This window comes from Montipora foliosa, chromosome 8 (genome assembly GCF_036669935.1).
Source record: "Montipora foliosa isolate CH-2021 chromosome 8, ASM3666993v2, whole genome shotgun sequence".
Taxonomy (NCBI): Eukaryota; Metazoa; Cnidaria; class Anthozoa; order Scleractinia; family Acroporidae; genus Montipora; species Montipora foliosa.
In genome coordinates this window covers 23394764-23419763 of record NC_090876.1, presented here as the reverse complement: position 1 = coordinate 23419763, position 25000 = coordinate 23394764, and the positions used below count along the sequence as shown (strand labels likewise).

At 39.4% G+C, this 25000-nt stretch overlaps 1 protein-coding gene across 1 annotated transcript in view; it reads left to right on the top strand.

Moving 5' to 3' along the window:
- Positions 1-25000, top strand: part of LOC138013022 (coiled-coil domain-containing protein 13-like) — a 32939-nt gene that overhangs the window by 7379 nt on the left and 560 nt on the right. Inside the window, exons 4-12 of the mRNA XM_068859984.1 lie at positions 283-422; positions 2445-2501; positions 4469-4582; positions 5768-5872; positions 6557-6733; positions 12956-13132; positions 14403-15040; positions 17559-17669; positions 19287-19490. Of these exons, the coding sequence (XP_068716085.1) occupies positions 283-422; positions 2445-2501; positions 4469-4582; positions 5768-5872; positions 6557-6733; positions 12956-13132; positions 14403-15040; positions 17559-17669; positions 19287-19490 (1723 nt within the window). The remainder of the gene's footprint in view (positions 1-282; positions 423-2444; positions 2502-4468; positions 4583-5767; positions 5873-6556; positions 6734-12955; positions 13133-14402; positions 15041-17558; positions 17670-19286; positions 19491-25000) is intronic.

The window sequence follows — 25000 nt, the reverse complement described above, 5'->3', positions numbered from 1 at the left end:
GAAAATGATGTGGAACATGGTTTCGTTTTGTAAGCTTCCATGGATTTTGGTTTAAATGAGCTCCTTTCATCAATTAAATGTGCCCCCAATCAAACGGTTTTTTTGTTCCCCAAAAGTCAAATTGCACCACCAGAAGACATATGTATCTCATCAGAATGCATTGGAGATAAGTGTTTGTTAGCAAGATTAGAAATTACTGCCCGCTCTTAGAACCAATTTCACAATTCTCTCCTGCTGACTTGCACTTATCATGACACTGTGATGATTGATTTGGATTTGCAGGTACTGGTGTAGCTGCAGACACTGCCGCTGGTAGGATAATGGAGCTGTCCAAGAGAAACAGAGAGCTTACATCAGATTTGGAGAGTGAAAGGAATAAAGTGCGTCTATTGTCAAAGAAAATGCAAGAAATGGAGAGAGAGGTTTGCGTATTAATTTTTGTTTGGTACATAACTCAGGCTTTGGCTTTCTCTTGTCTTGTATTGCCTGATTTCAAGCCGAATGGGACTAGGTACGAGTCTATAAATTATGGGATTAGCAACTATTGATCCACATAGTCAGAAAGAGCACACTGAGATTTACAAGATCCCTAGGTTTCGTGTTAATGGGGGTAATTTTGACTGAGATACAGCCATTCAAATACTTAAAAATTTACGTTGGAAATGTTGGTCGTCCCGACGCAGTGTCCAGACAGCCATACATTTCTTTGTAAATTTGACGTTTTTAAGTGGCTGTATCTCGCTTAATATTGGGTCTGTTAACACCTAGCCTGCGTCACAGACGTAAACAAACCCCGGTTACCGAGGTTTATTTTCGTCTGCGACGCAGGCTAATTAACACCAAACTTAAAGTGGCCCTGTGACCAAAAAATCAATTCATATTTTTCTTTGGATTTCAAAACTATGTTAACAAAACACTAAGTTACCCACGTTTTAAGCCTTGATTTCAAAAAGACACCTCTTTATTTTAACTGGAATTTTCCTATTTAATGGTCCGACATTACTAACATTATGTTCTTGAGAGATGGAGCTGGATCGAGGAGAAAATGACGTCAAAGGCTCACTAGTTTAAGAATGCAATACATGTGTATGCCGCAGAATTAATATGCAGCACGGGGGTTTTGGGCTTTCAGACTTTTAAACTCGCGCTTTGCATATATAATAAGCTACATTCACACGCTGAAATTTTAAGCTAGTGAGCCTCTGACGTCACTTTTCCCTGGATCCAAACGTCTGAGGTCCAATCGGTCAGTTTTGAACGTGAGTAATGGCGGACCGTGAAATCCAAAACTTACACTCAAAGTAAACGGCCTTTGGATAAAAATCAAAGCTCAAAATTTTGCCAGTCAGGTGTTAAGCAAACACACTCTCAAAATCTGAAGGAAAAAAGGAAGTGGTTTTTTTGATCAAAGGTGCACTTTAAAGATTTTGGAAAACTTGGTGTGCTCTTTCTGAATATGTGACTCAACAGTTGCTAATCCCATAATTGGCAGATTCGTTCCTTGTCCCCCTCGGCTAGAAATCAGGCAATACTATGACCGTTGCTTTTTGGGTTACTTCCCATCCATTAGACAGATTGCAGGTGGTAGATGGTGTTGCCACACCCCTGTTTTTTCACCCGGCCGAGACCTACAGGTATCCCGCACACTTCCAATAAAACTATGACTTTTATCTACCGCCTGCGAGCACTAGCTACCCTTCTCTTAAAAAAGTTGGAGAAACTTGTTTCAAACATAGAAGTGGTAGCTTGTTTTAATCCACAGTTCTTCATATACATAAACTCTATACTTGGAGTAGCCTGCGAACGCACACGTATTTCCGGCGGTCGTTTCTCTCCCCCGAAAAGTAACGTCTTGCAGCTCGGTTTCGCAGACGTTACTTTTCGGGGGAGAGAAACGACCGCCGGAAATACGTCTGCGTTCGCAGGCTATACTTGGAGCGAAGAAATGGAAAATTCATAACTTGAACACAACATTTAATAGAAATCAGATTCTTCAAGTTGTAAGTCAGAGTGCAAACCCCGTTTGATGACTGACTGATATTGACCCAAGTCAACTCAACATTCACTGGATTTTAGTAGTTGTAAATTGTGTAATTGTTGTAAATTGTGCAAGAAGATGTACCAGTGTTGTAAGTAGTGTGAATCACAATAAAAAAGAAAAGAGAAAGAAAAAAAAACCCTCACTGGTTTGTTTACTTCTCGTTCTGAATGATGTTGGAAAGTCACGTTCGATATATTTTTTTCCGTGTCGTATTTGTATTTGCCACTAAAACGTTTGGCATTTTGAAACGTTCTTGGCGCATACTGTATCTAAAAGAACTTACATTAATTTTGTTTTGTTGTAATATGATTTTAAGGCCTTGCCTTGTTGTTGGTTTTAGGGTATTGGTTTTAGACAGTTTAAACTCAATATCTGACTTACAGTGTACATGTATTTTTTTTAGTTGGTGTCTTCGGAGCCTGCAAGTAGGGAACAAAAACCGAGAACAGATTCAGAAAAGGTGAGTTTTTCCTTTACATTTGGTGTTTTGCTCATTAAGAAATAACTGATGCATGGAGTCTAGGGAAGAGTGACGTCATTTACTCACCAGCTTAAGATTTCAGCGTGTTAACTCAACTTATTTATATATACAAAACACGAGTTTAAAAATCTGAAAGCCCAAAACTCCCGTGCTGCATAATAATTCAGCCGCATACACACGCATTTCATTCTTAAACTAGCGAGTCGTTGACGTTCTTTTCTCCTCGATCCAGCTCTCTCAAGATTTTAACGTTAGTAATGGCAGATCATTGAATAGGAAAATTTCAGTTAATATTACAGGTGTCTTTTTTAACTCAAGGCATAAAACTAAGGTCACTTAGTGTTTAGTTAACTGTTTTGAAATCCAAAGAAAAAGAAGAATTAATTTTTTGGTCAATTAGTAGCACTTTAAGGTGATTCCCTGGAAATAGAACTTGTCATATATTTCCGATTGTTGGCATCCGTTACTTTAAACATGGCGGCTAACTGGTGTATGGTTTTCGAAGTTTTTATTCTTTTATTGCTTACTTTTCTCCACAAAGTACTTCAGAAAATCGTTTAAAAGTCTTAAAAGTGTTCAAGTGAGGTATGGAAGGTAAAGATTTCTTTTATTTCAAAAATATTTTTTGGGGGCTTTTGTTCACGATTAACTTTATGATCTCTATACTTATATAATAAACAAATTACTTCATGGTTGGCTCGTTTGTACAATTTTTATTACTCAGTCGTTGTGAAGGATCGTTAAACTCGTAAATAAAAATCGTACGCACTCACCAACCATGAAGTAATCTATATATATTCTCGGTTTTCACATGTCGTCACGGCCGCCATGTTGGAGCCCCTAAACAAAGAAACGGCGGCCATGTTGGAGCGCCGACCAAATCCTCCGGGAATTTAACTATTATTATGCAAACGTTTTCGTTTGTTTTCGTTGAAAAACATGGCTGTTGATCACGTGAGTGAAAACCAATAATAATGCAGAGCCTGGTGTCATTCTATGATCAATTCACGTACCGTTAATGATCTAATGAACGCCCGGGGCGTTTATTAAATAGTTGTGGGAGGGGAGGCGTTAAATAGATATGAGGCGTTTATTGGAGAGGGGCGTTTATTTCAAGTTCACCGTAAAAACTAGAAAATCCAAATAAACGTTCATAGTTCTATATCAAAGCGGCGACAACAGTAAGTTTATAGTTCTATATCAATGCGGCGAAACAGCAAGTTCAAAGTTCTATATCAATGTACTCGTCGTCATCTGTGTCAACATTGTTTTCACAATTGGCTTTATCGACATCGGAGTCAGTGATGACCTGACTGATTTCCAATATCACTGCCATTGATTGATAGTGATTATTATTGAATTAATGATTGATTGATTTTCATTGAAGCATTTAAGCAACCAAGGTGGGCTTCTATTTCAAACTCTCCACACCAGGGGCATTTAATGGATAGGAGGCGTTTATAAGAAAGGGGGCGTTTATTAGAGCATTTACGGTACGTACCTGAAAATTGTATTTGAATGCCTTTGTGAGTGCTTAATTACTCTCCAAAATAGATTCAACTCGAGTGTGGGGCTGTTCGGCTCCTTCCGTACAATTTTATGAAATTGCCAAAAAAAAACTGGCCATAGATTTCTACTGATTTTTCTATTACTCCATGAAGACACCGTTCTCAGCAAATGTATATATTCAGGAGAAATTATCCGTTCCTTGATGGAATAAGCTTGGCGTCAATTTTATCAATGTGCGCGAGCTTTTGCGCGCACCAATAAAGCAAGAAATTATGCGCAGTAGGGTTGCGCAGTGCAAAACCAGGGAATCGCCTTGAAAGGTGTCTAAACATGCTAAATGGACAGTCTAACAGGTTGTTAAAATCTAGGTTCTTATACTTGGGTTTTTACTGTATTACTATTTAATAGTTCTTTGATCTTTGGAAAATTGACTATAGGATACTTCGGAAGTCACAGCTTTACAAGATAAATTAAACCAAGCGAACAACAAAGTTGCTGAGTTCAGAAATCAATGTGACAAACTGAAGAAGGACTTAAAAGTTGCATACAAGGTAAGACATAGACCACTTTCGTAAATGGCGACCACTTTTTACATTATTTGTATTTATGTTTTAAATTAGACCTACTGCACACTCATTTTGAAACAAGAATTCTTTTGAAATTTGCTCGTCGTAGCGAGGCTAGAAAGGCTTATTAGCAGACAAAGAATATTTTATTTGACCGCCATCATGAAAGAGTTCTATAAATATTCAAGTGATCAGCTCCCAAATGATTGGATGAACTCGCGAATAGGAAAGGCTGCAGCTGTGCAGTAACGCGGTTAAGGGTTTGAGTCCTGTCAAAGCTTGGATTTTTTAGGCTTTCTTTTAACCGCCGTAGCTTCTTCTTTAATAGCTTTTCAAAGTACCGGCTTTGATAATGAAAGCACCAGACATGGTTCTTTTCCGTTGTAAGGCCGATGCAAGTCCCTTGGGAGCGAACCCTCAGGGAGGTCTGAAACTCTCAGAAATGCTGTTTATATTCTAATGAGATTGGAGGAGAAAAAACTTAGCGCGAAAATGAAATGTAAGCAAAGTAAGGCGATGTAAGTCTGTGTTAATTTGAAGGACTTATTGCGCGTGATTATCTTGTTTCTTCAGCCCAATAATTGAGATACCCAAGTCCAAAAAGAAAAAAAGTAAGAGGAATAAAAAAAAAATGGACAATTTTATTAGTAACGTCAAAGTGGTATTTAAACAACCGGACGACACGTCCGGCCTCTGGCCTCAAATGAAAATTCTGCTATAACTGTGATTTCTTTCGCTTAGAAAGAAAAAAGAATCAACCCATGGTAAACAAATGTAGTAAAAATGGTTTGGAACAAGTCACTTATATACAATTGACCAGCTCCCAGTTGGCTCTATAGCTCACACGGTAGAGCTATTGCAGCGCAATTGCGCTCTCAAGGGTTTGGGTCCCGTTCAAGCCTGGGTTTTTTAACGTTTCTTTGGCAACTGCTCAGGTTAATTCATAACTAGGGTGATCACTTTCACGGAGACCTTCATACTCCGTAGGTAAAATTTATGAGATATTGAAAACGTGTGTGCTTTCTTTCAATGTTGAATTCAGTCATTGTGAAGCCACTGCAACCTCTTAGTTCTAGCAAAGTTCGGGTCCCGCGGGTAAAAGATTGTCTTGGTGAATTTATGCATTAACCGTTTTCAGTGGCCAAAATGTTCTTTTTTGGTTTGTTTTAGGTTCTTGCAAAAGAGGTTGGAGAGGGTTTCAACATTAGTTCTTTGTTGAACGACTCAAGCGGCTGGAGAGGAAGACAACAACAGATCACGTCACTGCAGAATAAGGTAGAAGTGCAAGGGATTTGACGCATGTGAATGGCACAGTTGCCAGGGGCTCGAGGAGCGATCACGACCATAAGCACAGTGGTGGACAAGGATATCTGTTTTGATATTGGTCCTTGACGTTACAGAAAAAAGGTTGAATGAGGAAAAACAATCGTGCTAGATAGTACATTTTGCGGTGATTGTATTATATTGTTGAGGGGGGAGGGGAGGGTAGGTCCAAAAAAGCAACTCTCACTCCTCGGTTAGTGTGCAAACTCATGGAAGTGTCGAACATGTGTTCCCCTTGCTTTACGCATTGGAATGTTCCCCACTTTGTTTAGCCCCTTGTGTATGTTTGTTTGAAATTCATTCCAAATGTACGTTTGTGTACTGCGCTTTTTTAGTATCAAGGAAAACAAAAACAAAATGTTATAAGAGGGGCACAAGGGAAATAATACTAGCAAACAGACAGTGTCAGACAATTTCCTTGGAATAAGGTAAACAACTCCATGGTAATGTGCTATCATACCAGCGTATTGTTGGCATCCTTCAGTCAACGACTATGGAGTTGCGCCTGTTGAGGTTGTAAAGGAGCACCGCCTTCTATGGCTGTAGAGGCCAACGGATTACACAAAGTGATTTTGAACTCATTTGCCAAGAACCTTATTCATGAACTTCGGTTATGTTTCTAATGTTTCCAATTAGGTTTCGGAATTGAAAGGCCAGTTAGCTCAAGTCGCAAGAAGCGGTTCGGCAGTATCCAATAACATTCTTCTGAGATCAGCTGTGATGTCGTCTCCGTCATCAGCACCATCACAGTATGACGAAAACCACCGTTCGGTGTTGAAGAAGATGGAAAAAGACCGTAAAGATGCACAAGAGGTAATGTAACGCTTGCCGAATCGATAATCAATTATGGAATATGTCATTTAAAAGGTTTTTGCAAGAATAGATTTAGAGTCTTTCTGAGTATTTAACTTAGGGTTCAATTCCTAATGAAAAGCATCTCAAAAATTAAACAGTCAAACTTCGATTGGAATTTTGTCAAAAAAGAAAAAAGCTTGTCTTTCAAATCAGACTTCGGTAGACTGTGTTCCTCTAGATGCTTCACAGCATTTACACCAAGGCATTAGCGAACACAAAGATGCAGCCAGCAATCGGGAAGCATCTAGAGGAACATGGTCTTCAGAGGTCTGATTTAAGGAGGTAAATGTAATGATTTGTGCGTCACGCCACAAGCTATTCAGCTTTAAAGGGGTTAGGTCACGCAATTTTAAGCGATTTCAGCACTGATCGAATGGTCATAGAATTAACTAAAATATCAAAATAACTGTTCAAAACTATAGAAGAACTCTAACAAAACACAGGGAAGCCAAGAAGGGACATGGATGGACAAAACTGGAGAGGATTGAAATGGATTCAATTTAGGTAAATTTGAAAAACGTCGGCCCACCTTTTTTCAAATTTATATCAGTCTATATCAAAATGTCCTTTACAAAGCTGGAAAATCATTCTCAGTTGTTATGTGGCCGTGATTTTGCAAATGAAAGACTCTTGCTCTGCCAATTTGACGTTTAGAGCTCATAAATAACAAAATCAAACAAAATTACCTAAAATAGCGTGACCTAGCCCCTTTAAACATTATCGTGTTTAAATAGAATAATAATATTATTATTATTACTGAGGTTAAATGCAGTTTAACTGAGGTAACAACTAGGAGCGGCTGCAGTTAATTGTTGTCAGTGGTTTTGTTATATTTGCCCATGCGTTGGATTCCTCTTGCTTTGCGTTGTACGGCTAATTCATCGGTATGGCGGAAAGAAGGAGTATTTTGTGTGGAGCGTCTAGCGGTCTTTTCCCTACCTCTACTTTCCACTGTTTATTAGTGTGACGGGTGCCTGTCACCTCGTGGGCGTGGGGTTTCATGGCTCGTTTGTCAGGTTTTGCCAGCCATCGCAGGGCGCGACGAAAGTGCTGTCCGGTAGCCCGGGGCTAGTGGAATGACTTGTCGGGCTAGCGTTTTCTTATCGTAGCTTGCCCGATGGGTAAGCACTGTTGGTTCCTCTTTTCCGATGATAAATTGAGCTTTTATACCAAAAAGTGTGTAGCAGAAAGCTCCTGAGAGAAATGATAGCGTTATGAGGCCAAATTATCGTAGCGTGACCACGTTTTGTGCGGCATTTTAGTTGTGTCCGTAAATAACGTCATTACTTTTTCTGCTTACATAAGCGACCGAAGTATCGTAGGGAGCAATGATAGCACAGTCGGTTAGTGCGCGGCCTTGGTGCAAGAGGTCCTGAGTTTGATTCCCGGATCTCGCATCCTTGTTTCGACTCCTTTCCTTTCCGTGTAGCTAAGTAGCTTTAAATACCCGTAAAATGGAGCACTGATGGAGAGGGGGAGTAAAATGAGCGCACCGTCGACCTCAGGTTTGTCAGTTGAATTACTGTTACGAGATATCGACGTTAAATACGGTTACTTTACTTTTAAGTTTTTGAAATGACAATATTTGCCGACTGACAGCGTGCAGTGCGAGACATTCCATGAAGGGGATAGTTTCTAAAGAAACTGTGGTTCTGCGTCGGTGGGGAAGTAGTATACAAAAATTTGGTTTTATCAACGGAGTTGATAATTTAAATTGGCCACCGTACAGAGATTCTAAAAGCTGAAGTTTCGAGCGTTAGCCCTTCGTCAGAGCGAATCCCGAATTAAATTCCAGCCGAGTCATGGTGCAGTGGATTTTCTCGGAAATTTAGGTGCGTTTCGTTGGGAAAATCCAAATCCGAATGAACCCATTCGAATTCAGAGGATATTTTTCCTTTACTATTTCGTCCATGTTTGAATAAAATGTTACTCTGAAACAGTGATTTGCGATTTATAAAAATGTTCTGGTCTTACAAAGCGAAACGATTTTCATACATGTGCGTTAACTCCGTTGATTATTTGCAAATTGCAATCGGGCCGACGACAGAGACACATTCTGTAGATAGAAATTGACTATAGGCATTCCCAAACTTTCAGGAAATTTGTGGATGACGTTCACTCTGAGAACCTCGTTCATGTTAGCAGTACAAACAGGGAACTGAAATATTTCCTATAGCTCACTGTTCAACTGTTTTATAGTTAATACACCAGGCAAATTATTGAAAGCCTTAAGCGATATCAATTCATCATGTTTTGCATCACAAGATTAGATCACATGACTGTATTTGGAATTCTCGTCCACAAAATCTTGATGTAAGTTGTAACTGCAACTTCTAGTGGCCAGGTGTAAAAACTGGTCATTTCTGTTACATTAATTGTTTAATTTGAGATTGAAGTTAAAACGAAAATCACATTCAAGAATCACAATAATACGAAGAATTAGTTTATATCTATGCTTGGTATCATTACTTGTATTTTGCATAATTAATAAATCTGATTATTCTTTATAAACAATTTAATTTCGGGCTAGCTCCTCAGACCTTCGGGCAAGTAGCCTCAAGTAACAGCTTGCCCGACGCAGTTGTTGTTGATTATTATGGCAGATTCTATTTACTTTTGCGCATATCATTATTCCATCAACCAGCGGATTTTAGATCTTAGCTAGTTAATTACATCAATTTACATTCCTTTTTTCCGCTTAAACAAATTCGTAGAACTTCGCAACGATATTTACATTCTGGCTCAAAATCCATTTCTGGCAGCGTTCGATGAGGTAACTCAGTTCCTTGTCAGTGTTTGTAATTGATTATCATCATCATCATCATCATCATCGTCATCATCATCGTCATTCTTAAAATAACGCTTCTCGTGGAGGTTTCAAGGTCAAAAGCTTAATCAAAACTGTGGTATGACAATGGTATTGGCAACGACGACAGCATCGGCAACGAGAACGTCATTTCAAAGTATAAATTCACGTTATTGAAATCACGTCATGATTATTTCAAACTTTTTAACATGACAAGAGTGTGGTAGTTCCTCAAGGATGACAATGGTCGGAACGGCGCTTAATTTAGGGGAGAAAATGAAAATTTATCCTCCAAGTGCTGTCGTTTTTCATAAAACCTTAAATGTAGCTATTTCACGTTGTCGTTTTGCAGACGACGGCAAGGAAATGGACAAAAGTGAAAAACGCACGTGCAGGGCGTGCGAAGCTATTGTTTTTGCCCACTAAATATACATATGTGACTATAAGCCAACAAGCACGAATCACGCTGGAATTTTTTTCGCGTTTCACCGTGGAAATATGACACTTTGGCCGTTTTCACACTAGAGGACGAACAAATCGTCTGACATTTGTTCGTCGAATTTGAATTCCAGACGGCCATATGCTGAAACGTTGTCTGTCTTAAATTCATACTACCAGGAGAATGTGAGCACAAATCAGTACATTTGAGCGCAAAGAGAACTGGCACTACCTCGCACGGTTGCTAGTCCCATTTCCTCGCGGCGAGAAAATCAACCATTTGACCGTCTGATGCGAATTTATGTCGTACTGTCGTCGACTTGTTCGTCGAAAACTTTGTTCGTCCCGTTTGCACATCAGACGATTTGTTCGTCTGAGACGATTTGTTCGTCCTCTAGTGTGAAAACGGCCTTTTTGTGAGAAAAGCCGTTCTGAAAATAAATATACTCGGGGAAAGGGTTGACTCAAGGAATGTGTGTAGATAGACGGGCTTCTTCTTGATGGGCTCCTGCTTTCACGAAATATTTTTTTGTCCGTGACTGACGATGATGCAAGGCCGGTTAGTGTCGTCAGTGTCGAGCTGCGGTGGAGGCTACCTGCTGTTCGAACAAAACAAAACAAATAATAAACGATAATTGTTTTTTTGCTTGCACGCACTGGACTTAAGTTTGCAATTGTGCAGCGCCCAACCCATGCTCCATGCTACTGCTCATAGCCATAGGACATTTCTGAGTTCATGTCTGACTCCTCTTCAAAGCGAGTCTAAGTGCGAAGTTTTTCTTATGAAAATTAGTTTTCATTCATATGTAAAGTAGAACTAATCACCGTCACAAGAACTTTGCACTTAGACTCGCTTTAAAGAGGAGGAAGGCATGAACTCGGAAATTGCCTATTGCAAAATCTGCCAGCCCCCTTACCAGTCCTATAACTAATCAAGTGAAGCTATGATCCTCGCAGTTGTGAACACAATTCTTGCAATTGCGTAGAGAATCCTGAAAAATTCAACAGGATTTGAACCGTGACCTCGCGATACCGGTGCGACGCTCTAACCAGCTGAGCTATGAAGCCACTGACTTTGGGAGCTGGTCATTTGTGGGTTCTAATGTTCCCGTGAGGAATAAATCAACGATGAAATGATATTTGAAATGGATCAACCACAGGAAGCCCCACAAGCTGTTTGTGTAACCGTTTGTAATTTTATAATAAATGTATTGGATTCGCCGTTTGCTTCTTCTGTACCGATATATCGATAAATATATGCTTGGACTAATGTTAAATAAACGTGTAAACGGTGTACTGTCGTTCTTTTGCCTCAGAAGTGGTATTTCAGCGATTTGAAGATTTCGAGTTCGCTGTTTACTGTGCCTCTTAATGGAAGGACAAGGGTGGAAAGTAATGATTGTATAGTCTTATGTTAAGGTTTCTGTAAGCAGTGTGAAATAAACTTGAACCGCTCCAGCGCAGGGGCGATATTTCCACAGAAAATCGCATCGCTCCGCTTTCAAACTTCGCGGAAGAATGGCCGAAAGATTCACGCTTCTTCTCGTACTGCTCGCTCGAAAATTCATCCAAACTGCCCGGAGCTGCCCTCGAAGAAAATCAAAATCCCATCCTTTTGGGCAGTCGAAATGCGTAACAAGATTCACGCGTGCCAGTCTCAAACTGAACTGGTGATTGCCTCTTCCTGATTGGACGCCGTTAATTTTGATCGGTTATTGTTTAACGGCGTCCAATCAGAAAGAGACAATCAGGAGGACATTTTGAGGCTGGCACGCTTGGATCTTGTTTCGCGTTTCGACGGCTCAAAAGGATGGGATTTTGGTTTTCTTCGCAGGCTAGCTCCGGGCCGTTTGGATGAATTTTCAAGCCGGAAGTACAAGAAGAAGCGTGAATCTTTGGGCCATTCTCCTGCGAAGTTTGAAAGCGGAGAGATGCGATTTTCCGGGAAATATTGCCCCGACGCTGGAGCCGTTCAAAAATTACTTTCTACCCTTGTCCTTCTATCAAGAGGCACAGTAAACAGCGAACTCGAAATCTTCAAATCGCTCAAAATACCACTTCTGAGGCAAACGAACTACAGTACAACGCAGGTAAGGTAATACAGTGTTTATTTAGCATAGGTCCATGCACATATTTATCGATATACGGCTACAGAAGAAGCAAACGGTGAATTCAATACATTTAATTCGCTATTTTCGCAAATCCCATAATACAGTTCATTTTGGGGGTTATTTTGCATTAAAACAATGGATATCCAGTTGACTGAAGCATGATACAGTCCCAAGAGTAAAAAAACTTGTATTGTTTTTATGTAAAGAAACCCCAAAACGGATTACATTATGGGAAAATAGTCTATTATACAAGTACAGTTACACAAACAGATTGTGTGGGTGCCCTGTGATACAACTGTAACAAGTACCAAGTAATGCGAAAATCCCCATTGCGGTTTGATGGTTGTATGATGAAACTAATCAGTGACCTAATTGAGGATCGCCTTCTTACGCTATCTTCCCTCGTTATTGTCGTCATCGTCATCAGGGCGAGCTTGTTTAGCAATTTATGACACGCTTGTTGTAGCCAATATTGGCTACAAGAACTTTGTTTTTCATGGCATTTGGTTATTCTGCTTTCTGGCATTCAATGTCATCTGGGGCCAGTTGTTCAAACGATGGATAAATCACTATCCAGTGGATAAAACACTAGCAAAACCAATTTGAATTATCCAGTGTGATTTATCCGGCGGATAGCGCTATCCGTCGTTTGAACAACTGTGGGAGTCCTGGAGTTCGTCTTACAAGTTCGCTGGCTAATACCTCGATACTGCGCCAGCGATGTCTAGCAAATCTCAGTCTTTTGTAATTTGTCTATAATAAGTATCATTGTAAGGGAAAAAATAAAGGAGAAGTCTCAATTATTATTTTTTTATTTTCCACCAGAAAACACAAGCTGATTTGGAGATCCTGGGGCAAGAGCACAAGAAGCTGCAACAGAAACATGATGCTTCTAAGGCCCGCAATAAGGTGCTGGCCAGTGAATTAAAAGGATTAAAAGCTCAAATACAAACACTGCTAGAAAAAGGCGCCCATGACGACGAACTCATTGCTGCGCTTATGGTAAGCAACAAGTCTTCATCTTAATGACCTCTGACATATAACTGGTTACTGTAAACTAGAAGTTATGGTAAGATACAAAGTGCAAGAAATGTTTTCTTCCTCTAGAAACTTGTTTTTTTTCATTTGTCAATTTTGTTAGAAATCTCTGAATAAATTCAAATATCAGGAACTGTATGCATAAATTAATTTTGGGACGATTTATCCATAATTTGTGAGCGTTTATTTCACTCGCGCTTGTTGGATATGAGATGATTATAGCCAACTCGGCGCTACTGACCTCGTTGGCTATCTATCATCTCGTAAAAAGTGTAGTAAACCGAACCGTAAAATAAAAGCTAAAATTTTGAAGGCGTGCTTAGGCCTAATCACTGAAACAAGCGCTTAGCCTTAATTAGTAAACAAGTGACAGTGGAGGCAGATGAAAGTGCATCTTAAAACGCACGGTAGAAAAAAGGAACATTATTCATCGTGCTTAGCAAAATTTATGTGGCTATATGTTAACCCCGGACGATTGGGACGATTTATCCATAATTTGTGGGCATTTATTCCGCTGGCGCTTGTTGATATGAGATGATTATAGCCAACTCGGCGCTACGCACCTCGTTGGCTATCTATCATCTCATATCTAACGCGCCCTCATGGAATAATAACCAACTAAATATTCACCTTAGTGGCGGTGGCTAGTCTTGGATATTTACCGATCAGCGATCAGCGGTGTCCCTGAAAAGTGCATTACGGGTAAGATATTCCCGTAAATCTCGATTTTTAGTAGTTGGAAAAATGATAGTGACTGGTCGCGGATTTGGGGTTCTTCGTCACCCGCATTGGCAACTTACTATAATTAAATCCGGTGGCTTAACGCGTCATTAGAAAATCGAGGGACTTTTTACATGACGGTTTCGTGGCCTGGAAACGATGGTTTTCTGGCGTATATCATGAAAGTTTTGAAAAACAAAATGACGGTTATTGCACACAATTCTTAAGGTACCTTGCTTTTGTTGGTAAATTGGAACAAAATGATACCGGGAAGGAAACAATTAACCGATCAAACAAGTATGTTCAAGTTTTCGAGACTCGCCAACAATAAACTGGGCTTGTGTTGAACTCCAGGCCGATGAGTGTTTTCCAAGGATGCATTTATACACTAAAATAAATACCCCGCCTTTTCAAGATTTCCTTTTCAGTCTAGGAAAAAATGTCTTTTACCGCTTCTATAACATGGCCTGGAGTGAAGAGTTAATCTGATTTTCCATGGTTTTTCTGTCTTCAGAGAGAACAACAGCAATTAAAAAGTGCGGCGAGGAAAAAAGAACCCACCCCACCCCCAAAGGTTGTGACTACACCCCTGGATTATTCGCTGATGGAGGATCTGAAGAAAGGGTGTGAAGAACGCGATAAACGAATACAACAGTTAGAACAAGATCTTGGCAAGGCAAACCTAGAACTTAAAAGCACGACAGAAAAGTTCAAAGTATTGACAGAGCGGGAGAGAAAATCAGTTGCTTGCAGTACCGAGGATTTACCGACGACTGAAGAAAGAGTTGAAGGATTCACACCAGGTTATGGATTTGGAGACGGTGGGGGACAAGGAAGAACAGCAGCGTCGGAACGAGGTTTTGTTAATGGTTTAATGGAGCCTTTTCAAAGAGGACCTCTCCCCCTTAGTGCTGAGAATTTCGTGCCTCAAAATAATGGGAGTGGTATGCACAGGAAACATATTAACCTAGAAGGACTTAGTAAAACCCAGACTTCCTCTGTCACTGGGAGTATAACCCGGCGGAATGTGACGTCTAATGCAAGTCTGCAAGGTCTGTCGGGAAGGGGATCTTCACCGGGATACCAGCTACCCCCAACCCCTCCAAGTGGGGGACGTGGAAGCCGAGGCCGGAGAAATAGTGCTGGAGGCAGGTATATGCTTAAATGTAGATCAGAATAAAAGTCATACATTGCATAAACAACCAGAATTCAAACTAACTGCTAAAATAAATAAAAGAAAGTTAATTATAGTCACCTTTTTAACACTTTGTCATTAAATTTAAAAAAATTAGCCTACAGTTGTCAAATGAGATCTCCTCTTGGAAAATCAAAGTATCTCGCTGCGATGTGAGGAGAAGATCTGGCTTAAAGATTTTTTTCTTGTGTCTTTGTTATCTTATCAAAAACGAAAATCGGAGCTTAAAGAGAACATCAAGTCTAACAAAAAATAGTTTTAGAAACCAAATAAATTGGGAACCATAGAAAGAATTCTTACAATAAAATTTGCTTGACTGTTTTGAAGAAAACTTTTGTATCTCAAACAAATTAATTTGAGAATCGCTTATTATTGTTTTCAAAATTCTCGGGTGTTGCCACCTTGAAAATTGTACCGTGCTACAGTTGTTTAAACAACATCAAACATTGTTTGGTGACCAAACATGCTGATGTTGAAGTCAGTGGCCAAACGGTTAGAACATGTTTAATCTAAATCAGATCACACTCCACTAGCAAAGAACTATGGGTCACAAATACGAAAAAAAACACGTTTATACAAGCGGCTGAGCAAGCGTGGTACGCATGCACGCGTCAAACATGTTTGACACGGCGGGCCAAACGAAGAAAAGTTCACCCATCAAACATGAGAACAAAAGAAATGTGTTAAGTTGTTCAGTTTGATCGAATGTTTGATGGCCTTCAAATTTTATCAAACACGATCAAACACGATCAACCACGATCAACCAGCACCAAACAAGGTGGTCAAACAGTAACATGGTTGGTCACTAAACAGTGGAGGATTTTGTTTAAACGCCAAACATTCCCCTTTTGTCCATGCCATATTATGAAAAAGCTCTTGGTGTCAGAACATTAGGGCACCGTCACAAAAATTCAAGGCGGTGCTCAAGAAAAAGAATGTAACATTCGTTGTTCCCTGTTACAAACACTTAGAAAAAAGTAAAATTTGATTTCCAGCACAGTTTTCTCTGGTGTCGAGTTGTTATTTTGTAGGAGTGAAGGTTCCCTATGATTGAAAAGAGCAGTGGTTTTCTTTTCTAAAAGTGTTCTACTCCTATCCGTCTTTTTTGGGTCACATTTCCAACTTCACCCAATGTAGCATCCTATTTCAACTTTGTGTCACCACGTCTTTATAATGAAGGGGGAAAAAAATTAATTAATTAATTACAAAAAAATAGCCAAAGTTGAAAAAGCGCCGATGACTCTACTTGGGTATTTTTAATATAAAGTATTTATTTTAATCCAGGCAATATTTAATATAACCATCATCATTGTCACTTAGCTCTTATTAACCGAACAGGAGGTCTGTATGGGAGAACCTTGACCTCAGTCGTGTGTGCAGACCTCACTACGTTCGGTCTGTACTCACGACCTCGGTCAAGATTCTCCCATACACACCTCCTTCGGTTAATAAGTTGTTTATTATATGGCAAACAAGAACAATTTAATTCGTTTAATGTAACTGGTTTGTACTAACTGACATTTTGCTTGCGAAGGGCGATGAGTGGCGATGAGCTGAACTTAATTCTGCCAACGTTTGCCCGTCCTTCTTTTTTTTCTCATCATCCTTTGTGGCACTTCCATGCATAAATAAATATTGGTAGAAGAAAATACTCAATATTTTTTAGATAGTTTGCAACGTTTTCACCGCAAAACATTGCCGGTCTAGATGGTAAAATCTAGACCGCGGTCAATATCGATTTTAGCCAATCAAATTCGTGAATTTGGAAGTTCCCAATCCTTGTGAGACAGACCTATGAAATGTTATTTATTAAATCGCCCTAGAAAGAATGTTCCCATTTGGATGAATTCTTGATTTTCTGTGACCTCTGGAGCGATTGAAATCCGGAGAAAAATGGTTCCTGGTCGAGCTAGTAGAATGCATGAGTCAATTTTTCATATGATGCGGACAAACTGCTTTCCAAAGCAAAATCCTTGGAAAATAGAAATGCAAAACAGATGGGGTTATCAATTAAGAACAAATCTTTATCTTGAAGAACAAAACTTGTTTGTTCCAGGTGGACAGATTTATAATTACCTTAGAAAATATTTGAGGTGAGGGGAACGTTCAGGTTAAGTGTTTCTTTTATATGACGATTACATGCGTTTGTTTTACCCTTTCGTAGTTAAGTTTGGGCCGCCTTTTTTCAATTGTCGCCCGGCTTTGACACCCTGTGGGTTTGTCAGATGAAAGTTTGTCACCTGTCTTGCTTGCATTCTCCTCCCTAGGGGCGACGAATTATTTCATCAGCTCTGAGAAAATGCCCTCTTGGCGATTTTTAAGTTTGACTTCGTAGTTTGTCTTTAATCTTGTAATCGTAGGACTCTCTAGTTCGGAACAAATGGCCGCAAGAATGGCGACTCCTTTGGACGGAAAGGTCCTGTTAATGCTGTTACTATTCTCCCATTTCTCTTTTTATTGGTTTTTTTTTTGAAGTGAGGAAGTGCGGCTGTTGAGATCCCAAGTCCAGGAGAGCAAATCTTTATGCCAAGCTTCCGAAGTCGAAAGAGACCGACTGTTGGAATTGGTCTCAGTTCTTCAAAGAAGGTACGATTATGGCTGACCTTGTATCGTTGAGGTTGAGAGGGAGGATGGCTGGAAAGGATGAAAGAACTATGAACATTCAGCTATGCCCAGTTGGCTAGTGAAGCCAAGTTGCTTTTCATTGTTGCTGGGTATTCCAGGTTACGTTAACCTGGATACTGGCTTTTGTAGTTGGCTATATTTTCGCAAGAAGATCGCTTTTCCCGAAGCCAACCGATTTCAAGGCGAGCTCGCGAAGCCACAATAATGGAGAAATAGTTTAGACGAACTTCAGAAGACGATCTTCGACCAAACAATGCTCCTCCACCACCATCCTCACCTCATCCAACGCAGTGTTGTTCAGGAGAAAGCGCTAGTAACCTCAATACACCTTATTCCAAAATGGCCGTCATTTTAGTATTCTTTTGTTTGCTTGTAAATTAGCCCTTGTTGCCTCGTTCTTCAGCTGAAAATTCAAAAGAATATCTCACCTTGAACAAGGCAACAAGGGCTAATTTGCAAGCGAACAAAAGAATACTAAAATGGTGGTCATTTTGGAATAAGGTGTTGTGCGACAAGTGGGTCGTTGCCTGCCTTATCTTCAAAGCGAGTCTAAGTGCGAAGTTTTTGTTATGAAAATTAGTTTTCATTCATATGTAAAGTAGAACTAATTACCATTACAAAAACTTCGCACTTAGACTCGCTTTGAAGAGGAGGCAGACTAGCTCGTTTTCCTCGCTCGCTTCAATCCTTTACCGTTAGAACGCATTCCATTTCAAAACTAATTAGGATACATAGCTGCTTCGAAATTCAATATTACCCCATGAGATGGATTTTTCTTATATAGATTTTTGATCAACTGTCCGATTTTTTTTTTATTGAAGTCAAATTTTAAAAAGCTAGCCACTTTTCTTTCGAATAAGTAACCAAATGCCAGAAAATACAATGGAGGTACTTGTATTGCCCAATTAGCATCAGGTGATTTTATGGAAGTAAAAAGCGCCGCTTGTTTGGATAATGCGGACTCTACCGACTTGGGTGGGATTAAGAGTCATCTTTATAATTAATAATGCCTCCGGCATGTTCAAATTTTCGAATCCCTGGATTTTTTCAACTAATTATTTTTCAAACTGGACCGTCAGATTGTAGACATTTTACGCAAAGAGATCGAAGCAAAAATCTTCGAATAACCCAATAAAGAGACTGTTTGCAGGCCGAGTCTACGCTTCCAAGTAGGTTTCCAGATTCATGTAGAGCATTTGTCATTTTTTTCCGGATTTTTAACGGTTTGTATTAGGCTGTGAATCCGGATGCAGATGAATGGTTAAAAAGTGCATGTTCATGTTTCAAAGGAAATGAGCCAATTGCAAGCGAACAAGTTGTAAACCAATCTTTCGTCCTGAGAATTATCATTCATACGCACCAAAACTGTTCAAGTATGTTTTCTTGAAAACTATTTCCGGGATTCATAAGTATTCGGATAGGAAGGTTCCATTTCAAACTTATGCTAAGTTTGTTGTTTCTTTTTAACTTAAGTTCACTGTTCTTCTTATCTATTGTTGAAGCTGGCGTAGAAGTTTTATAGTATTTGCAATATCGATTTATTTCATGTACTTTGGTGATTTGTCTTTTTCGTACCAGACTAGATGAAGCTAAAAGCAGCGAGTTGGAGGCGACCAACAAATGGCAACAGGAGAGGAGACAATTAGCGCACTTAGAAAAACAACTGAACAGGGTGCAATCGGGACAGGGCGTGGCTAAAGGAAAAGGAAAGGGGTATAGCTCAGCAGGGGGAGCACATGACAGACAAGCTAAGATAGATGACTTAGAGGAATTGTCAACCAGGTAATTGTCAACCAGGTAATCCTTTTTTTTTAACACGCTTTGCGATGTCCTATGCGAGCTGACAATCGGAATTTATTCCTTTCTTGAAGACAAAGTTTGTTGTAGGGCTGTCATATGCATTTTTTTTCGTTTTGGTATTTTAAAAAATCCCAGGAATAATAATAATGGTTTTGTGCAGGTTTTAATTGGTGGATTTTGATTTCCAATAGAAAATCAAAATGTTGTTTTCCTCATCATCAAACGTCTAGGCGCTACACATATTGCTTTGCCTGAGGTTTATCTCGTTACTGGGTTGCCAGTATGGCAATCCCAGTCGGAAAATGAGTAATATTTCTCTGTTGTTTAATTTATTTTTTTATTTTTATTTTTATTTTTTTCCGTGTCGGACGGTAAAAGTCTTGCCTGTCCATCCCCTGCTAAGTGGTGTCTTCTGCGCGTATTTTGTTAGATTTGAGGGGGTTGGGATAATGCGTAGATTTCTCTGTTGCACACAGGAGAACATTTAATTAACTTGCCATGGCGTCGAAAGTCATTGTAACACGAATTTTTAACAAACATTGAAGGAATCGAACGCCTTGAATGCATCACAATGTTTACTGAAGTCGCATCTAAGTTGTCTGGCAATTTACATTTATTTTCTACTCAACTCTACAAAGGTAAAAAAAATTGGAAATGTGACAGTGAAGAATTATATGAATGAAAGCTTGTTGTCTCTTTTGTGTTTCATTTTCAAGGTTCTTTCGAAAAGGGTTTGATGTGAACTGTCAAAAATTTATTTACTTGCATATGCTTTGTGGCACGGATTGTGTCTTGTTTGCACTCACGCAATTGAAATAGGAAGGGGTTTTTGCCTCTAATACTACCATTTGCGTCCATCCTTGAAGTGTGACGAATTTTGCGCGTAGTTTTACTTTTCAAACGTTAACGGTTTAGTCTCATACCTGTCACGTTTTACCAATGAAACGTTAGCAGTCAGGTCACGAAATTGGTAACGTTTTTGGCGCCAAAAGGTCATGTTTTGATCACGTCCTGTGCATGTTTACCAGTTTTTCCCGCTCACTTAAATATATATATATATACGTTTTGCAAATTAAGCTTACTAGAATGGAGGCGAGAAAAGTGAACCAATTTGGCAGAAGTTACAGACCTGGAGTGGCATTGGCTCAAGATCTTAAATTCTTGATCATTGATAGCATTATCAGAGACGGAGGCGACAGAATTACGGGTTATATTCCACGGAGTGTTACACAATTTGCAAGGGAGTTGCGTGTTTCTGTAAACACGGTAAAATCGGTGTGGTTTAGATATTGCGAAGAAATGATAACAACGCCGAAACCTAAAGGAGGCTTGACATTCGAAAAACTAAAGGAAGATGACCGCGAACTCATTGAAGTTTTGAAGCTCCACTCTCCATCCATGTCCCTTTCTGAAATAATGGAGGAGTTAGAACAACTTGGAGGACAAGAAATTTCAATGTCGGCCGTTTCACGAGCCATAAAAAGCAGGCTACCTTCCGGTGACCAGTATTCACGAAAAAAACTTACAAAAGTGGCAATGGAGCGATTCACCCCAGATAACTTATTTTATACTCAGCTGTTTATCAATTACGTATCTTCAAAAGATCCAAGGAACCTGAAATTTTTCGACGAAGCGGGAATAAAGATTCCTGACGTGGGAACTCGCACGTATGGACACAGCCCGAAAGGATCACGATGTGTAGAAGTGGGGAGGAAACTCGAATCTCCGAATACAACTTTAAATATGCTGGTTTCTCTGAATGGCCCAGAGTATTATAGTATCGTAAGCGGGGCTACAAACACAGCCCGTTTTCTTTCATTTTTTCAAGAGGCAGGTGAAAGTGTAAACATTGAGACGGGTAGACCGTGTCTCGAAGTCGGTGACATTGTTATTATGGATAATTTATCTTCTCATCATTTTGAAGGAGGTGAGATTTTGGAAGAATGGTTTGGTACCATGGGAATTGAGTTGTTATATACGCCTTCATATTCTCCAGATCTTAACCCAATAGAGCTTTGTTTTAATAAAATTAAATGTGAATTGAATGGTAACTTGAAGGAACTTGTTCATTCCAATATTAATTTAGCAATAGCAGAAGCAGTTGAGACTATCAGAGCACGGGATATGGCTGGATTTTACGAAGCTACAGATTACCTGTTTGTATGAGGACTGTATAATATAACGTATGTCGGTAGTGTGCAATTTTTTTCTCCGAAATGCCGTTGAACCTTTCAATGTAAATGAAGTTATTCAAGTTCACATTTCCCAGAAAAGTTTGTAGTAGACCGGTATTAGTGGTGCCCGATGGACATATCATGGCAAACGGAGAAGCCATAGATATGTATATATTGCCAGTGTACGTGCCACTGAGTTCATTGTTATTTTAAATTGCACGCGTCCTTCAAATACAAATGAACACATATTTAACTTGAATTTCAGCGCAGAGGGTACAAAAATTACCGCGAAACCCCATGCCTTGGTTATCAGTGTCAGGAAATGTAGTTTTTCTATACCAAAAGTTGTGTTGACAATAAAAATAAGCGTATATATTTTGCCAGATCTGAGTACTTTTTGTACCGCCCAGGTTATAACATCGCAGACACTGTCATAGGTTAAAAGAGATGATTTGATTGTCATTAGGATATCAAGAAACGTAGTTTTTCTGAAAAGAAAATATTTATTTTTTTCGAAAGGTATAAAACATAGCTTTCACTTTCTGTCTTTTTCAACGGCTCGTGTGTACAAAGTTCTCTTTCTTGACACAAAAAACTCAACGCGGAACCTGTCAACAACAACTCGACTGATTAATTTAATTTTACATGAAAGATGTACAATATGAAAATATTAAAACACCAACGAAAGTCTTCAGTTCCCGCTATGACGAGTTCCTGATAAGTTTAACAATAGAGATGCAGCTTCATATTCACAAGCATCACTCGACTCCTGTTTAGTACTAATTGACCGGTTGAATTCTACAGTTTTCGTACTGTTTGTACTTGTAGTACAGGTCGCAGTACATGTGTTACACGGATCGGGAGGATATTGCATTGAATACTTGCTTGTGAGTGACTGACCCATTGCACCTACTGCTACAGGGAAATGGACGCCCGAAGGATAAACTGCTGGGTGTGGAGGTGGCAAGAAGTCATAAGAGTAACTTGTGTTTACGCTATTTTCGCTTGTAGACTGTTCCCGCAGGCTTTCCCGGATCACCATTGCTAACTGCTCGGCCTCTTCCCCCTTATTTCTTGGAGCAGTATACAAAATTTGTGAAGAAATTGCCCCATCACTAGAACTGTTACATGCATGTTTACTACTGGGGAATTCTACACCATACCGCTCAAGGGACGGTTTTGCTGGATTTTCACGCTTGCGGCTGCCGCCCTGCTTTGACCTAGAAAATGCAAGACTGCCAGAATTATTGTCAGTAAGAGCTTTTTCTAAAATATTTCCGATGTCTTGTTTCCCAGGTATTTTTCCTCTAAAGTTCTTCTTACAGTATTCCTCCACGAGGTAAACATGTTTACGTAATAATGACCAGTGTTTGGTGCCGTTCACAAGGTATGCCGCCTTGTTCACTTCGAACAAGTCACTCTCGATGCGGTTTTGTACTTTGTCTTTCATTCTTTCTACAGCACTCTTTTTACTTTCCAACTCTTCGAATAACCTGTTAAGCTCACTTTGATGTCTCTTGATTTGACAACGCATTTCTTTCACGTTGAGTTCACCAGGATGAAATTTTTCCTCTCCACACTTAGCTTGAGTCGCTGAATGTCTGTTCCTACAATTAGTTTTGACGTGGAAATGGCAATTCTCAGGCAAATTGCATCGTTATTCAAAACTACATACTCTCCTTCGTCATTTTCATACAGTATCCCGAACGTTAAAAAACGCATCTTAGGAATTATTGCCTTCACTGGATGTGAAACTTGAAAACATGCTCAGCACGTGAACAAAACATGATCTTTTGGCGCCAAAAACGTTATCAATTTCGTGACCTGACTGCCAACGTTTCATTGGTAAAACGTGACAGGTATGAGACTAAACTGTAAACGTTTGAAAAGTAAAACTACGCACAAAATTCGTCACACTTCAAGGATGGACGCAAATGGTAGTAGCAAATATGTTGTTGTTTTAATAAATTTTTCGCTGAAAAAGGTTTTTTTTTTAAATTTCCAGCCTTTATGAGTTACACATGTTGTGTATTATTCGAGCTTAAGAAATTTGCATACGTGGGTTCAAATCTGATACGGGAGGATTTTTGTGGTAGTGCGCTGTAAGCAGTGCGTGAAAAAGTCACGAAAATAAACAGGTCTGTTGGAAGCGTGCTTGAGTTTCAACAAAATGAGCCCCAAAATCAGCAAAAAAGTGTGACTCTGATGAATAATAAAGTGGTGATAACTAACCTCGTCTTTGATAGTAATTTTTTGACTTTGCAGAAACAATGGTCATCCTCAAGAGTTGAGCGATCGTGATCTTTGTGTTGAATTCACACATTTCTTGTCAAACGTTATAACACTTGAAAGAAAAAGAAAACTAACAAAAACAAAAACCCGGTATCTTGCCATCATTTGACACAGATGCTTCACTGTTTCGCGAGTAAACACGCCGCGGTAACTTGATCACGGCGCCCGCTTAATTCGATGTCACTTTCGATTTTACGATTTACTTGTGCAGCCAAAAGTACAATAACAAAATTGAACGTAGCAAAAATCTCCCAAAATGTTTTTCGCTGATGGTAACTTCTTATATTCGCGGTTCAAAATTAATGTTATTTTCATGTCGTAAGTTTTGTTGCTGATGGCAAAATATTTTATTCTTGATCGACCGTCCTGAAAACTTCCTTCTGCTCTTCCTGAAAATTGTGCATCAATATTTGTTTTGCATAAAGCAAGCTTACAAAATCTGTACCTTGCTTCGTTCGCATTTTTGAGCATTAAAATAGAAATTTCGGTCCTATGCTTCTGTTACAAAGTGGTATATTTTTTTGGTCACCCATCCAGATACTAACTCCGCCGGACAGGGATTTAATTCCGTGAACTTATGTATTTCAAACCTGTTAGACGATCAGAGTGCTCGCTTAAATTTGTGGTTTAAAGAAGTTGCGAGGGAACTTGAAAGTGATGAATATGTCAGCCTAGAAGCCAATATTTCTCGATTCCGTTTTATTTTCTTTTGCTAGTAACCACATGTCTACTCAAGTTGCTATTTACCTAAGACTTCTACCATGGCACTAAAATGATATACAATACCAAAACAATATCGTGTACTATTAGAGCTACATATTACGCAAAGACAACTTGAATCTCCTGGACTGACAAAACGCAGCTCAGTTGACAACATGGAATAAAGCGCTGTGTTACTGCACTACCACACGTACGCAATGCGTGCGTATTTTTTTTCTAAAGATGACAGAAATTTTTTCTTTCTGACAAATGATTGATAGGCTGGTAGCCAGGAGTTTAACCTCAGAAAAATATCTGTTTCGTCGT